Here is a 15,419-nt window from a genome sequence, read left to right on the forward strand (position 1 = left end):
CCACGTGCCACAATTACTGAAGCCCGCGCTCCTAGAGCCCGTGCTCCACAACAAGAGAAGCCACCACAATGCGAAGCCGGCACACCACAACGAAGAGTAGCCCCCGCTCTCCACAACTAGAGGAAGCCAGCGTGCAGCAATGAAGACCCAACGCAGCCATAAATAGGTAAATAAATAAATAAATTTGTTATTTTTTTTAAAAGCCATTCCAGGGGAATTCCCTGGTGGTCCAGTGGTTAAGACTCTGCGTTTCCACTGCAGGGGGTGCCGGTTTGATCCCTGGTCTGGGAAGTAAGATCCCACATGCCACGTGGTGCTGCGAAAGAAAAAAAATTAAAAAAAAAAAATCACTCAGAAAGAAAAAAAAAGCCATTCCAATAATATGTCCAAGAAACTAACACACCATTGTAAAGCAATTATACTCCAATAGATGTTAAAAAAAAAAAAGGAATAGGAACATTGTAAAACAATTACACTCCAAAAAAGATGATTAAAAAAAAAAAAAGAATAGGAAATAAATAAATAAATAAAATAATACGCCCACATATCTGGCAAAAAGGGGGAGGGGCACTCCTCCCACATCGCCCCACAGAGAGAACTGCCCAGCCTGGGAGGAGGGAAGAATCTCTGTCACTTTATTAAAGTTTTTGATTTCTGGTGGTGTCCTTGCTAGCTGAGGGTGGAGAGGTGTGTGATGGTTCCAGAACCCTTTGGAGGCTTCAGGGGTGATGTTGCTCAAGACCAAGAATCGCCCCAAAACCGAACTGTTGAATGAATTGTGAAAGAGGAGCTTTGATGCATGTTCTAGAGGAACAGAGCGAGGGGAGGGCACGAGAGGCCAAGAGCAGCACCAGAGTTGAGATCATCCTCCAGATGTCAAGCTGCTAGGCAGAGCTCCCTAGAAAAGAATAAGAGTCTTTTGACTTTAGATTCAAGGTTCATGTCTTTTTATCTTTCCATCCTTCACCTATCCATCCAACACCTATCCCCCATCCATCTATTTATCCATCCACCATTCCCCACCTATCCATCTATCCATCCACCCACCATTCTCTTTCCATCCATCCGTCCATCCACAAATCTACCCATCATTCCCTATTCATAACAGACACTCAATAAATATTTGCTGAGACTTCCCTGGTGGCGCAGTGGTTAAGAAACCGCCTGCCAATGCAGAGGACACGGGTTCGAGGCCTGGTCCGGGAAGATCCCACATGCCGCGGAGCAACTAAGCCCGTCACGCGCCACAACTACTGAGCCTGCGCTCTAGAGCCCGCGAGCCGCGACTACTGAGCCCTCGTGCCACAACTACTGAAGCCCGCGCGCCACAACTGCTGAAGCCCGCACGCCTAGAGCCCGTGCTCCACAACAAGAGAAGCCACCGCAGTGAGAAGTCCGCACACCGCAACGAAGAGTAGCCCCCGCTCGCCGCAACTAGAGAAAGCCCCCGTGCAGCAACGAAGACCCAACACAGCCAAAAATAAATAAATAAATTAATTAATTAATTTTAAAAAGTCATTAAAAAAAATAAATAAACATTGCTGTCAGTTCCTTCTCTACCTTCTTCATGAACCCCTCTCTCCTCCTCTGCCAACCCCTTACTTGGAGAGGTTCTCCAAGGCTCCATCCTCAGCGCCCCTCATCTTTCTCACTCTGCACAACCCCCATCCCCCCACCCCACCCCCCACCAGGGCAACTGCACACCCTTCAACTGCCAACTTCCTCCTAGATCAGATCTCTATCACCAGCCCAGACCTCAACACTGAGTTCTGAAGTCATATTTCCAACTGTCTACAGAGCATTTCCACCTGGAGTTCCCAGGGGCCCCTCACACATAATCTGTCCAAAGGCAGAAGCGTGCCTGCCATGCCCCAGGAAGAATGAGAAGGCTGGCATGACTGGCAGCAGGGATGGGAAATAGGGGTATCGGAGGGTCTCTGGACACAAGGGTCTTGGCGTGGGGTTCACCGTGTTTGGATATCTGAGTCCCTTGGTCTTGTGTCTGTTTTTCCTTGATGGGCACAGGATTCATTTGGTAGGCAGCGACAAACAAGGCCTCGTCAGTGAGTTCTGTGCTGATCTGTGTCAGGAATTCCTCAGAACGGGAAACCTTCTGGAAAAGGGGAAGTCAGAGGGGCTCAGCCTGGGAGTTCCTACATGGGAGTCCTGGGTCTGGAGGCTCCCAGGCTGGGGGCTCTGGGTCTAAGGAGTCTGGTATCGGACGGCTGGGCCTTGCAATTTGGCCTGGAAGGTCCTGGAAGTGGAGGGCAGCCTCTGGGGACCTCAGGGGCCTAGTGCTGGGGGCTCTGGGCTCAGGGTTGAGGCTAGAATTTCCAGGCTGGTGGTCTCAGTGTCCTAAGCCTAGGAGCTCTCCACTTCACTTCACCCCGACCCCAAGAACTCCTCTCCAATGCTCACCGGGCCTCCACCCAAGGAGGCTGCAGAGGTTGTAGCTTGGGATTGCCCGCTGCCCTTTTTCTCCACACTCCTGGTAGCAGTGGATGCCATCCCCCTGGGGACAGTGGAAGCCCAGGTTAGGCTGCGAAACCAGCCCACTTCTCCCAAACCCAACACACCACCATTCCCCGCGGCCTTGGAGAACTGTGTCAGTTCTCTCTCTGAAAAAAAGGAAAAAAAAAAACCAAAAGAAATCGTTGCCTTAAATCTTTCTGGGGGAGGGAGGAGGTGGGACTCCCACAACACCCGCCTCCCGCCCCCGCTCACTTCGCCCAGCAGGGGGCCTCTCTTCCCTTCTTCCCACCCAAGACCCTTCCCAAGACAAGGCAGCCCACTTGCCGCCCCCGACCTGGCAGATGGGTCGAAATCTTGGGCTACTCAGCAGGAGGGGAGACGGGGAGGTCTAAGGAGCCCTTTTATGGGCCGGGGGACGGGGGATTTGGGAGCTGGGGAGGAAGGTTGGAAAGAGGGGAACCCGGAGCAGCGCCGCTACCCGTTGCTATAAAAACCTTGGCGTCTGCGGTCCCGTTGCCAGGAGAGTAGGGATTCTAGAACCAAAGCGGGGAGGGCATTTTCCCAGCTTCTCGCATTCGCTCCTCCGGCCTCTCCTCCACCCGCTCTAGGTTCCCTCCTTGGGGGCAGTGACCCCCCACGCCAGTGGCCTTGAGAAACGGGAAGATCACGTAGGGTGGAGCCTGGCACCTAACCCTCCCACCACTAGGGGCACGCGAGAAGCAACCCCGCCCGAGGCCGCCCTCCAACCTCTCTGGCTGTCTTCTCTTTGCCTGGAGCCTGCGAGAGCAAATGGGGGCAGAGAGAGGGGGCGGGGAAGAAAAAGTGTGGGCTGTGCCAAATAACCTGGTCTCTCGGGGGTGCAAAGAATCGGGAGGGCGGGATGTTTTTTCCTTATCTTTGGCTTCAGGAGTCATATCCTCCGCAGAAAGGAAAGGAAAGACATTTACCTAGGCCTCCTCTTTTGACCTCTCCTTTTAAGTTCCTTCCTTTGCTCAGCGTTGATGGTTCTTTGCCCCCTCTCCTCCCTCTGTACTTTGGTACGAACCGATCGAAAGGGCGGAGGGAAGAAAAGGAAAAGGAAGCGGGCAGGTCTTAAAGGGGACGCAGCCATTTCTTAAGCCTCTTCTTCCATTCTCCAATTTTGCAAGGACGAAAGCTGAAGAGTAGGTTCCGGAAGCTAAGCACAGCTGGAGGAGCAGGGGCCGCAGCTGGAGGCAGGAGCGCCGGCGGGGCAGGCGGAGGCCCGCGTCTGCCCAGAGGAAGGGCTGGGTGTGCGCGCCCCCTGTGCCCCGCGCACAGCTGGGTCGGCCCATGCTAAGGCAGGCAAAGAGCTTTAACATCTGGGACCCGGCTAGGGCAGCGGGGACCTGCGCGCAGTGGGCGCGGCCGATGAGCCGGGCTGGAGGGTGAGCCTTGCGCCGGGGCTGGGAGAGAGCTGGCACCTCCAGATAAGGCCCAGGGCGGCCAGGGGACCTCCGCGATGCCAGGCGAAAATATCTTCCTGTTTGTGCCTAACCTCATCGGTGAGTGCTACCCGCGGCTCCGGGCCGAGCGGGAGGACTAGGGGCCTTGGGCAGGCTCCCTGATCCTGCCCTGTTTCCCCCCGCCGTCTCAATCCCAAGGTTATGCCCGGATTGTCTTCGCCATTATTTCTTTCTACTTCATGCCCTGCTGCCCTCTCACGGCCTCCTCCTTCTACCTGCTCAGCGGACTTCTGGACGCTTTCGATGGACACGCTGCTCGAGCCCTTAATCAAGGTGACAGACACCTTTTCTCAGCCAGCCTTGAGACCCAACAACCCTCTGCCCCCTTTTCCTGCTTCCTCAGGACCTCGGGGTGGGCGGGTACTCGGGAATCCGAGGGCTCTGTCATTCCCATCTCTGTAGAAAGCAGAATAGAATGGCCTGATTTTGTAGCAGAAGGGATTTAAGCTCGCTGTGGAGAACTCACTGATAGCGAGGGGTGTGGGATACCAAGACCGGGCATGGCAGTGCAAGTGCTGGAGGCCTCTCTGAATAAAAATCCATTCAACAGGTGTTTTGGGGGCATCTACTGTATGCCAGGCACAAGCCATAAGGATTCCAGAAAGCATGTTTAAAGGGAGGATGGAGAGGGAAGGGAGATGGTTTCTGGAGAGATGATTAATTTTTTTAATCTGTTCTTCAGACCCACCTCTAAGACTTCCCTAAGACTTCAAGTCTCCTTGTCTTCAGACCTGGATCCTTGGTTCTGGGATTGATGAGTTGTAGAGCTAGCTTTCTCACTCCCTTCTATACTGTTTACACTGCCATGCTTCCTTGTTTTATGGTACGGTGACCCTTGCCCTTTGACCTTCATACTCCAACGATAGCAGTCTACTTTCCTCCCCAGGCAGTGGATTGTGGGCCTTTTCTCTCTTAGACTCTGCATCAGAGTGATACACTAAATATGGCCTCTGTCACAGATCCATTGCCCCCTTACAGCCCCTTTCCACCTAACAGTTGCCATTTTTCAGGAACCCGATTTGGGGCCATGCTGGACATGCTGACAGACCGGTGCTCCACAATGTGTCTGCTGGTCAACCTGGCCCTGCTGTACCCTCGCGCCACCCTTCTTTTCCAGCTCAGCATGAGCTTGGATGTTGCCAGCCACTGGCTGCACCTCCACAGGTCAGTGATTCTGGGGGTGTTGACCGGTTGAAGAAGACACTACAGTGGGGAGGGGTGAGACCATATGGGAGGTGTCTTCAGGCTTCTTGGGAGGTCTTCTTTGTAGCTCTGCTTTGTTGAAGGACCCTGGGCAAATTTTCTCTGAATTAGCGTCAGTCCTGTTTTACGCTTGGATTAAGTAATCCCTAAAACTCTTCTGAGGATTCCAAAGAGTTAACATCCCTTGGGAAGGGGCATGGGGCTTTTGAATCCTGATTCTTCCCCCAGCTACCCAGCTAGGTAGTGCGACTTCCGGGCAAGACAGTGGTCCTCAGCTGTGCCCCAGTCCCTCCCCTGTTCAACAGAGGCAATCCCAGTACCTACTTTGTGTGGGTTGAAATGTGGATTAGCTGGGCATTTAGTAATGAAAGCTCATGGATTCCGCCTGCTTTCTCCCCAAGTTCTGTGGTCCGAGGCAGTGAAAGTCACAAGATGATTGACCTGTCTGGAAATCCAGTGCTTCGCATCTACTACACCTCCAGAGTGAGCATTTGCTGCCCCTCCCTATTCACTTAGCTTACGGGGCAAGTCCCTCCTGGACTGAGCCCTGGGCCCAGGATAGGATTGGTGGGAAGGGCTCCTGGGCTGAGCCCGTGAATTGCTGGAGAAAGCAAGTGGGCCTGAGGCCCAGGTGTGCCCAGGGAGAAGGAACTGAGTGGCTTGAGGGGAGAGGGAGGGAGGAAGAAGCCAGAGGGGTGTGCAGAGCCAGCTCTCAAAAGGCCTTAGGCCGTGAGAAGGAGTGTAGTCTTTACCCCGGGTGGGCTCGAGGGTGTAACACCTCCAGGTAAGGCCCAGGGCTTCAAGGGGGCAGCCGGGTAAAAATATCTTCCTGTCGATGTGGTAACCTTGTGGTAAGTGCTGCCCACAGCTCCGTGCGGAAGGGGAGGGTGAAGGGCCTTGGGCAGGTTCCCTGATCTGCCCTGTTCTCCCTATGCCCACCCACATCCTACCCGTACCGCCCTGCACCCCTCTTTCCCCAGTACAGTTCCTGGCCCTCCAGCCCTTAGTTGGGGGATCGGGGACACTACCCCAGCCTCTTGCTTAAGCAGCCTTTTTGCTGTCTGTGCAGCCTGCTCTGTTTACCCTGTGTGCTGGAAATGAGCTCTTCTACTGCCTCCTCTACCTGTTCAATTTCTCCGAGGGACCTTTAGGTAGGAGATGAGGGGCTGGGCAGGAGGAGGGGAGGGGGTTGGGCCTGCCCGGGGAGACGAAGGCCCCTGCCTCACCCACATCCTGTTTCCTCTGTATTGCCCTTGCTCCCTTGCCACAGTTGGCTCTGTAGGTCTTTTCCGAATGGGCCTCTGGATCACAGCCCCTATCGCCTCGCTCAAGTCCCTCATCAGCGTCATCCACCTGATCACAGCCGCCCGCAACATGGCTGCCCTGGACGCAGCAGATCGTGCCAAGAAGAAGTGATCCTGGAACCTCCAGCCCCTGGCTACCCACCTGCCCTGGGAGTCTCACTGTGCCACGCGGCACCCCTGTCCCTCCTAGGAGGTCCCAGGCTCACGTCTTCCCAATGTGTCGTCCAACCTGCTGGGAAGGGGGACCAGCCTCTTTGGTGATGTCATGTTCTCTGTAATCCTGGGGACCAGTCCCACCCCTGTGATCTCCAGGAACCTGGACTTCAAATCAGGAAGGATGCTCAGGAGGCCCCACCCACACGGGCAGTGCTCCCAGGGCCCCAAGAGAGCTGTCTGAGGATCGGGCATAGTCACACCTGCTGGCTCAGCCCTGGGATCTGGCTTGGCTGAAACCTTAGGGACACTTGAGTAAGGGAAGTGGGGTAGGGGCCAGGTTTCCCAAAAGGCAGGGGTTCAGAACTCTGCCCCTGGCTAGATAGAGGAAGCCTGTGGGTACCATGGCCCGGAGAGAAGGTGCTGTCGAGATCCCCATCGCAATCTCTGTCCTGACTCCGAAAGCCTTGATTATAAAGGCAGGAGCATCACTGTTCTGGACTTGGTTTCCTTTGAGATAGTCTTGGACCAGGGCCTGGGTCTAGGGGAGCTTGGGGGAAAATGATGATCCATCTGGATACTTTGCCCTCAGTAGTTTACTGGCCGGCTCCTTCCTGTTATTCCTCAGTGACCTCAGAGAGATCCCCTCCCTGCCACCCAAGCGTATTCCATGTCCTCTGCCCACCTGCTTTATTTTCTTTACAACACCGTCACTGGCTGTCTACCTTTACTTGTGTACGTGTTATTTTCTACCCTCACTAAAATGTAAACTCCACGAGGGCACAGACTCTTCTTGTTCTTTTCTCTATCCCTACAAAGATTAACCTCGACCTGGCATATCGTAGCGGCTTAAATACTCACAAATAGATCGGTTGATTTCTCAGAGTGTGGTCCTTAGACCACCTGTGGGCTATTTCTTGAAAATTCAGCTTCTTGGACCCTGTGCCAGACCTTCAGAGTTGGAAATTCTAGGGATGGGCCCAGAAGTCTGAAGTTTTAATAAACTCCAGCTGATTGATTCTTCCCAGTTACACTGAGAATCACTGTTCCCTCTTAAACATTTTTTGGGGTATTTATCATAGGAGACATCGTTCCGGGCATCTGTCCCTGACAGCTATCCCTGCTATCTGAGCAGAAAGCTGTCTGGCACCAGCTTTCTTTTTAAGACTGCATTGCGCCTACCATATGCCAGACCCTGTGCTGGGGCTTCTTTGCAGATATTACATTTTATCCTTGTAATAGTTTAGCCAAGAGGGTCTCACGCCCAAGAGGGCTGAAATTTATCAGATGTGTATTGAGGGACTTCCCTGGCAGTCCATTGGTTAGGGCTGCACGCTTCCACTGCAGGGGGCACAGGTTTGATCCCTGGTCAGGGAACTAAAATCCCACAAGCCGTGTGCCACTGCCAAAGAAAAAAAAAAAAGATGTCTATTGAGCCTCAACTGCTCTAGGCCCAGGGGATTCAGTGGAAAGGAGGACACAGGATAGCCAGGAAGGAGATGATGCAGTTAGGAAGGTTCTTGTTGGGGGACAGGGTTAGAATGTGCTGTAGTGCTTTGGGTGTCTTAAGTAGAAAACTGGTAGTAGTAATTGGGGCGGGAAGGGTTAATGCAGAGGAGAGGATTGATTCTCAGCTGAGGGAGCTGGGAGGCCAGAGAGCGCCCTGAGCAGTTGCCAAAGGGAAGCCAATTGATGTGCTGGAACACCCGAGCACTGGGGGTTGGTGGCTGGAGAGCCGAAGAGAGGTGGGGTGGAAGCCTGCGGCAGTCTGAGGAACCCAGGAGGGCTTTTGGACTTCACCCTGACGGCCACATGGAGGCGCTGAAGGAATCTTTCAAAATAATAGGTAAATTATTCGCATGTAAAAATAGTAAATTGCACACATTACAAAAGGATGACTAAGTCTCCTGCCACTTTAAGCTCCCAGTTCTCCCCAGGGGCAACCACTGCTACTCACTGATTCTGTGTCTAAGTAAATTCTTCACGTAGTCTGTATTTTAAAATTCATTTTGTATATTTGCTGGTCCGCTAATGACACCCAGCAGGACCCTATGGGGCTCCCACGTACAAATCCTTTCCGTGTCTCCTGTTTCTTGTTTGTAGGAAATAGGCTTCATTCAGCCTCCGTGACCTTCCCTGAGTTCCAAAGGGCAGGTTCAAACTGTTGCTAATCAGAAGGGAGGGAATGGGGAAACAAGGGAGGAGATGTCAAGAGAATAGTGCAGCCTTGGGGCTGGGTCGTGGTTCCTCCTCAAGGAATATACGTAGCAATATATATATTTTTAACTTATTTATTTTACTGCACGCGCGGGCTTTTCTCTAGTTGAGCGAGGGGGGGCTACTACTCTTCGTTGCGTGCGCGGGCTTCTCATTGCGGTGGCTTCTCTTGTTGCGGAGCACGGGCTCTAGGCACACGGGCTCAGTAGTTGTGGCTTGCAGGCTGTAGAGCGCAGGCTCAGTAGTTGTGGCGCACGGGCTTAGTTGCTCCGCGGCACGTGGGATCTTCCTGGACCAGGGCTCGAACCCATGTCCCCTGCATCGGCAGGCGGTTTCTTAACCACTGCGCCACCAGGGAAGTCCCCGTAACGATATCTTTGAGTTCTTTAGCCAACTAAGCCCCCCACCGAGGTGGAGGAAGGTAGTTTAAGGCCGAGCTCAAGATCCCTGGAGCATGGCCCTCTTACCTCACCACCAACCAATCAGAAGAAAGTCACACACCTTGCAGCCCTCACCCCAAGTTTTGGCTATGAAAACTTCTCCCCCACAAACCATCCGGGAGTTCAGGGTTTTTTGAGCATGAGCTACCCGTTCTCCTTGCATGGCACTGCAATAAACCTTTCTCTGCTCCAGTCTCCAACGTTTCAATTTATTTGGCCTCACTGTGCTTTGGGCACACAAACTTCTGCTCTGTAACACAAGCTACTGCTGTTCCAAGAGTTTTTTGTGTGCATTATCTCATTTCACCTCACACGTACGCTATACTGTGTACTAAACAATACAATAAGCCTATTTCTCTAGAGAGGAAATCTAGGTCCTGAGAGGAGTCCAGCCTGTCTGGCTTGGATCCAGAGCTGACACCCTTAACATTTACCACACAGTCCACGTTAGCAGTCTTCTTAATGGTGGAACAGAATTCCGTTATTTATTTGTTTAAGCAGGTCCTACCACTGCAAACAGTGTTTCAGTAAATCACCTGGGCCCTCTCTTTGGTGGCACTTGTAGGATGAACGTTGAAGGGCTTTAAGCAGGGTGGTGGCAGGGACAGGTTTGTACTTGAGGAAGAAAGTGTGTCACCAGCTGAGCTGCCCCTCCAACTGCAGGCGTTCCCCTGCCAGCCTGCTCCCAGGCAGGTGGGAGGCTGAGCTGTGGTCCTTCATCCTCCATCCTTCATCCTTCGTCCTTCGTGAGTCACTCTCCCATCCAGCCAGGTGAGTCCTCCAAGCACTCAAGCCCCACAGCTCTGATTGGCTCCTTGGCTCTTTGGCTCTAACCATTTACAGAGACATCAGGAGTCTCTGTTTATGTAAATCCAGCAAAGGGGGATCTAAAGAAGGAGAGAGGTGGGCTGGAGAGTGTGAGCATCTTCTGCTCAAGTAGAATATGTGCCTGAGGAAGGCTCTTGAGTCCCCTCCCCTGGTGGTGGTGGTGGGGGCGGGTAGACTGGTGCCCTTGGTCCCGTGTCCAGTGTCTGGACAGGGCCCAGGAGGAAACTGCAGGGTGGCTCTGTGTCCTGGAGGAGGGGAAAGTCTAGGCTGAATTTGATCAGTGGAGTCACATTATATGTCGCTATGGTCAATGTCTGTGTGTCCGCAGAATTCATATGTTGAGATCTAATGCCTGATGTGTTGGTGTTTGGACGTGGGGCCTTCAGGAGGAGATAAGGTCATGAGTCCTCATGAATGGGATTAGTGTCCTTTTATATTTTTTATTTATTATTTATTTTTAAAAATAAATTTATTTTATTTTTCTTTGGCTGCATTGGGTCTTCGTTGCTGTGTGCGGGCTTTCTCTGGTTGTGTCAAGTGGGGGCTACTCTTCGTTGCGGTGCTTGGGCTTCTCATTGTGGTGGCTTCTCTTATTGCGGAGCACAGGCTCTAGGTGCGCAGGCTTCAGTAGTTGTGGCATGTGGGCTCAGCAGTTGTGGCTTGTGGGCTGTAGAGCACAGACTCAGTAGCTGTGGCGCACGGGCTTAGTTGCTCCGCTGCCTGTGGGATCTTCCGGGACCAGGGCTCGAACCCATGTCCCCTGCATTGCCAGGCGGATTCTTAACCACTGCGCCACCTGGGAAGTCCCAAGATAGGTTATTTTTAACTCATGTTAAGGTCTAATCAGGAGCTCCTGACTGGGAGCTCCTGAAGCAGAGATTCAGGGACTCAGGCTCCTCCCGGCTTACAGTTCTGTGATTTTCAACACACGGCTTCCAAGAGCACTCTGCTTGCCTTCATGTCATGCAGGCAGAGGTGCACCTGGAGGACTGCACGAGGCTGGTTTATGGGAAGGCAGGGAATTGGCACGTGCTTCTGCCACTCCCGTTCCATTGGCTGCAACTCAAGTCACGTGGCCACATCTACATGCGGTGGGGTGGGTTGGGAAAGAGATTAGTTGTGGGACTAGGAGGAAGAGCAGATAGATTTGGTAGGCAGCGTCTTACCATATAGAGTGTGGTTTTGCTGTTTAAAGACAAATTTTTCTTATACAAGGCGTACTTCAACAAATCAATTAATTTATTTGGTATTCAACCAAAGAAAAGCCATTTGCTCCAGTGCTGGAGGAAAACAGGCTGTGTTGATCTTCGTCACAGATCACACCATTCTGTATTTAATGGGCAATTTAAGGGAACTTCAAGGATAAATTTGGTACCAAGGGACTGACTGAGAATTGGGCTCCGGTGTGAGCTGGAACTCCACTATATTTCCAGCAGGGCCTGTTTTCTAACCACAGAGGTATATCTTGTCTCCCCCACTATACAATAGATGCTGGGGAGACAGTGAAAACCTGTCTTCATGCAAAAAGCTTCTATTACCTTATTGGATTTCACAACTTTATGAGGTACATGTAGTCAGGATAGGCTAGATTATGCTGTGGTAACACCCCCCCTCCCCTCCCCCCCCCCACCTATAGGCTAGATTATGCTGTGGTAACACCCCCCCTCCGCTCCCCCGCCAAATCTCAGTTACTTAATACAGCAAACATTTCTCCCTCCTGCTGCGTGTCTATTGCAGGTCCACTGTGGCTCTGCTTGGACGTTTTTCTCTGGGACCCAGGCCAATATTTGAATATTGCTGGTTAACATGGACAAGGAAAAAGGATGGTGATGTCACTCCCTCTTAGATTTCATTGGCCTGAATAGGTCATATATGTGGCCAAGCCCAATGGCCATTGGAGATCTATGTGGGTGCATCAAGTCATCAATTGGAAATGAGCTTAGAGCTCAGGGGTGAGATCAGGGATGGAGAAATGGATTTTTGAATCTAAAGCCGTGAGACTGGCCAAGAATGTAGCTGAGTAAGAGATCTTATCAAGGCTCTGGGAACTCCCCGGAGGTCCAGGGGTTAGGACTCCGTGCTTTCACTGCTGAGGGCCTGAGTTCAATCCCTGGTCAAGGAACTAAGATCTCGCAAGCTGCACGGCATGGCCGAAAAAAAAGGCTCAGGGTGACTCCTATTTAGCGGCTGAGCAGAGAAAGTAGAGCTGGCCAAGGAAACTGAGACACAGCCAGGGAGGCGGATAGAAAAGTGCAGCAGGCTAGGTCATGGGAGCCTGGGGTGGAAGAGGGCTGTCCAACTGTGCTGAATGATGGGAGAGGCTGAACGAGAGGACCCAACCGCTGGGTTTAGCAACAAGGACATCACTGGTGATGCCGAACAGAGCCATTTCCATGAAGCAAGGGGTGGCGACAGAAGCTAATTGGAGTGGTTTGAGGAGATAATGAGAGGTGAGGCATGGAAACCGAGGACTTTGGCCGTGAAGGAGGACATGTGGCAGCTGGAGGGAATGTAGGGCTGAGAGAGGTGGTTCTCCGTGGGAGGGAGCAGAGCATGTTTATATGCCGGCGACACCGACCCAGGAGACAGGGAGAAGCAGACGGCGCAGGAGAGAAAGGAGGTGGGGACGGAGGAGTGGACTCTGAGGACCTGAGGAAAAGGGGGCGAGCTGGGGTCAGCGGGACACGTCCTCAGTGGGAAGAAGAGGGAGGACAGAGTCCAGATGGGGTCGTTTGTTACATGTGATGCCGGAAAGGGCCTCCCTGCCCCATGTGCTTCTATTTTCTCAAAGAGGTGAGGGAAAGTGGGCAGGGGTGTGGGAGGTGGAGAGGAGAGGAGGTGTGAACAGCTGTTCTGAAGGGGATCTCACGCAAGCTAGACAAGCAGAGTCAGAAGCCGTTAGGTCTCTTGAGATTTGTGGCCGTTGAGTTTCAAATGAGATCAGTCAGTAGGTGGGGTGTTCTTCCTCCGGGAACACGCAGCTGGTCAGGGAGGGCGGAGGGGGCAGTAGCTGGTTCAAGTCGGGATGGGGCTTTTTCCACTGAGCATCGTGGAGTGGGGAAGAGGTGAGGAGTGAGGGAGGGTTTTTTTTAATTGAAGTATAGTAGATTCATTTTTATTTTTTTAGCTCTCATTACTTATGATCACTCCTCATACATAATCTTAGGCAATCAGTCATGGAATATAATTTTTTAAACCTTTACCCTATTGCCCCCCTACATCTAATCCAGCTTCCCCTCTGGCCACCCCAGGGTGAGAGAAAGGAGATTGCCACCCAAGGACATCTGGTTTGGAATACAGGGGGACAATCATCCTCAGTGGGACGTCAGCGGGGATCTGCCACCACTCAAAACTCAGCCCTTAATTGGTCTTGAAATTATTCCTGGCTGCTCCATGTAGGGGCAGATCTAGGCAATATTGTATAGTCCGTGAGGTCTGGTCTCTGCACTTCTTCCGTGGCCCCCAGAGCTGCGCTGCTGTTCCCCGCAGCTGACTCCTCCCCTGTGGCTTGTGCTTCACGGGCGGCTCTGAATCAATATGATGTTAATTTCTGCTGTACAGCAAGGTGATTCAGTTATACATATATATGCATTCTTTTAAAATTCTTCTCCATTATGGTTTATCATATTGAATATAGTTCTCTGTGCTATACAGCAGGACCTTGCTGTTTATCCATCCTGTATATAAAAGCTTACATCTGCTACCCCCAACCTCACACACCATCCCTCCCCCAACCCCCTCCCCCTTGGCAACCAGTCTGTGTCCATGAGTCTGTCTCATAGGTTCATTTGTGTCATATTTTAGATTCCACATATAAGTGATATCGTATGGTATTTGTCTTTCTCTTGCTGACTTCACTTATGATAATCTCTAGTTGCACCCATGTTGCTGCAAATGGCATGCTTTCATTCTTTTTTGTGGCTGAGTAGTATTCCATTGTATATATGTACCACACCTTTTTATCCAATCATCTGTCGATGGACATTCAGGTTGCTTCCATGTCTTGGCTATTGTAAATAGTGCTGCTAGGGACATAGGGGTGCATGTAGCTTTTTGAATTATAGTTTTGACTGGATAGATGCCCAGGAGTGGGATTGCCGGACCATAGGTTAATTCTGTTTTTAGTTTCTGAGGAACCTCCAAACTGTTTTCCATAGTGGCTTCACCAACTTACATTCCCACCAACAGCGTAGGAGGGTTCCCTTTTCTGAGGGAGGTTTTGACTGAGAATGAGTGAATTACACAACAGATGACAAAATCTAAGCTGGGCAAGATTGAAACGAAAGGGGTGTGGGGTTCAATGTTGAGAAAGCGGTTCAGAACTAGGTCACTGAAGCCTGGAGTCGGAGGAATGGTTGTTGGAAGGCGAGGATGAGGCGGCAGTTGATTTCAGAGGTGCTGTGGTTATTAGTAACAAGGTCAAAGGATGGCCACGGGAGCCGTGGCTGAGACAGGAAGGAACTTACCCTCCATGGGCAACCTTACCTGCTGTCACTTATCCCCAGAGGCCCTTGGCTATAAACAGTGCTAACACAGCACTTAGCACATGCCAGGTACCAGATGAAGAGCTTTAAATCAGTTGCCTCTCCTAAGGGAAGATGTAGGGGACTTGTAGGAAGCAGGGGTGGATGAGCTGACCCCCTTGCCTATTCTATCCACACTGAGACGGCACCACCAAGTGCTGTGGGCTAAAGACAGCCCCCGGCCCCAACCAGCTGAGACTCGAGTGGAGCTACTGGTCACCAATGCAACTCGAATTGGAAGGAGACAAGAGCTCATGGGGCCAGGGCCCAGTGGGGGAAAAGGAATAAGACCCTAAGAAAGCTTCAACCCTGCTCAGGAGGGGAACTGCTGGCCCATTTCACAGATAAGGAAAAGATCAGGGAGGTTGCATTCTCGTTGCACAGCTAGTACACCCAAGCTTCTCTCTCTACCCCGAGACTTTTTTGCTTCCTCAGCAGAGACCAGGCAGGCCTGGCACCTACAGCTGTACCTAGGTGGGAGGGCTGGTGCACCTTGCAGCCTCCATTTGTGTGCCCAGACTAATTGTACCTGGATTCGTCCCCCAAATAAGGGCTCCTCAGTGGTCATGGGGGACGGTGAGAAGGGGGCACCCCTTCCTCAGTGGTCCGAAGAGCCCAAATCAGAAGCCCAGGGAGGTGCTCCAGTTCCTATGGCCCTGGTGCAGTAACTTCCTCTCAGATCTGACACCCCCATCTGAGAAGGGACGCATGCACAGACGCCACGTGCAGGTGTGTGACTCAACCAGCAGGTGGCGCCAGAGAAAGCCTCCCAAGTGCTGGAGGTGGGGAAGCCAG

The 15,419-nt window shown here is 52.1% G+C and overlaps 1 protein-coding gene and 1 long non-coding RNA gene across 4 annotated transcripts; one reads left to right on the plus strand and one right to left on the minus strand.

Annotated features, from left to right (window-relative positions):
- Positions 1 to 541: 541 nt before the first annotated feature.
- On the minus strand, positions 542 to 3,177 carry LOC102993039 (uncharacterized). Of its 2 annotated transcripts, XR_447741.4 has the most exons (4): positions 2,967 to 3,177; positions 2,419 to 2,512; positions 1,969 to 2,113; positions 542 to 898 (listed from the first exon to the last, which is right to left on the minus strand). It is a non-coding gene; the product is annotated as an uncharacterized lncRNA (long non-coding RNA). The 2 variants fall into 2 exon arrangements; XR_447742.4 differs by lacking the exon at positions 1,969 to 2,113 and having other exon boundaries at positions 547 to 898; positions 2,967 to 3,173.
- A 363-nt stretch (positions 3,178 to 3,540) lies between these two features.
- CDIPT (CDP-diacylglycerol--inositol 3-phosphatidyltransferase) lies at positions 3,541 to 9,074 on the plus strand. Of its 2 annotated transcripts, XM_055090851.1 has the most exons (7): positions 3,541 to 3,876; positions 3,932 to 3,995; positions 4,095 to 4,229; positions 4,967 to 5,120; positions 5,561 to 5,642; positions 6,229 to 6,310; positions 6,430 to 9,074. In XM_055090851.1, the coding sequence occupies exons 1-7, from the start codon at positions 3,784 to 3,786 to the stop codon at positions 6,573 to 6,575; spliced, it is 756 nt and encodes a 251-aa protein (XP_054946826.1). In that variant the 5' UTR covers positions 3,541 to 3,783; the 3' UTR covers positions 6,576 to 9,074. The 2 variants fall into 2 exon arrangements, with proteins under 2 accessions (XP_054946826.1, XP_054946827.1); XM_055090852.1 differs by having other exon boundaries at positions 3,542 to 3,995.
- The last annotated feature ends 6,345 nt before the right edge of the window (positions 9,075 to 15,419 follow it).

Source organism: Physeter macrocephalus, chromosome 14, assembly GCF_002837175.3.
Source record: "Physeter macrocephalus isolate SW-GA chromosome 14, ASM283717v5, whole genome shotgun sequence".
NCBI classification, from domain to species: Eukaryota; Metazoa; Chordata; class Mammalia; order Artiodactyla; family Physeteridae; genus Physeter; species Physeter macrocephalus.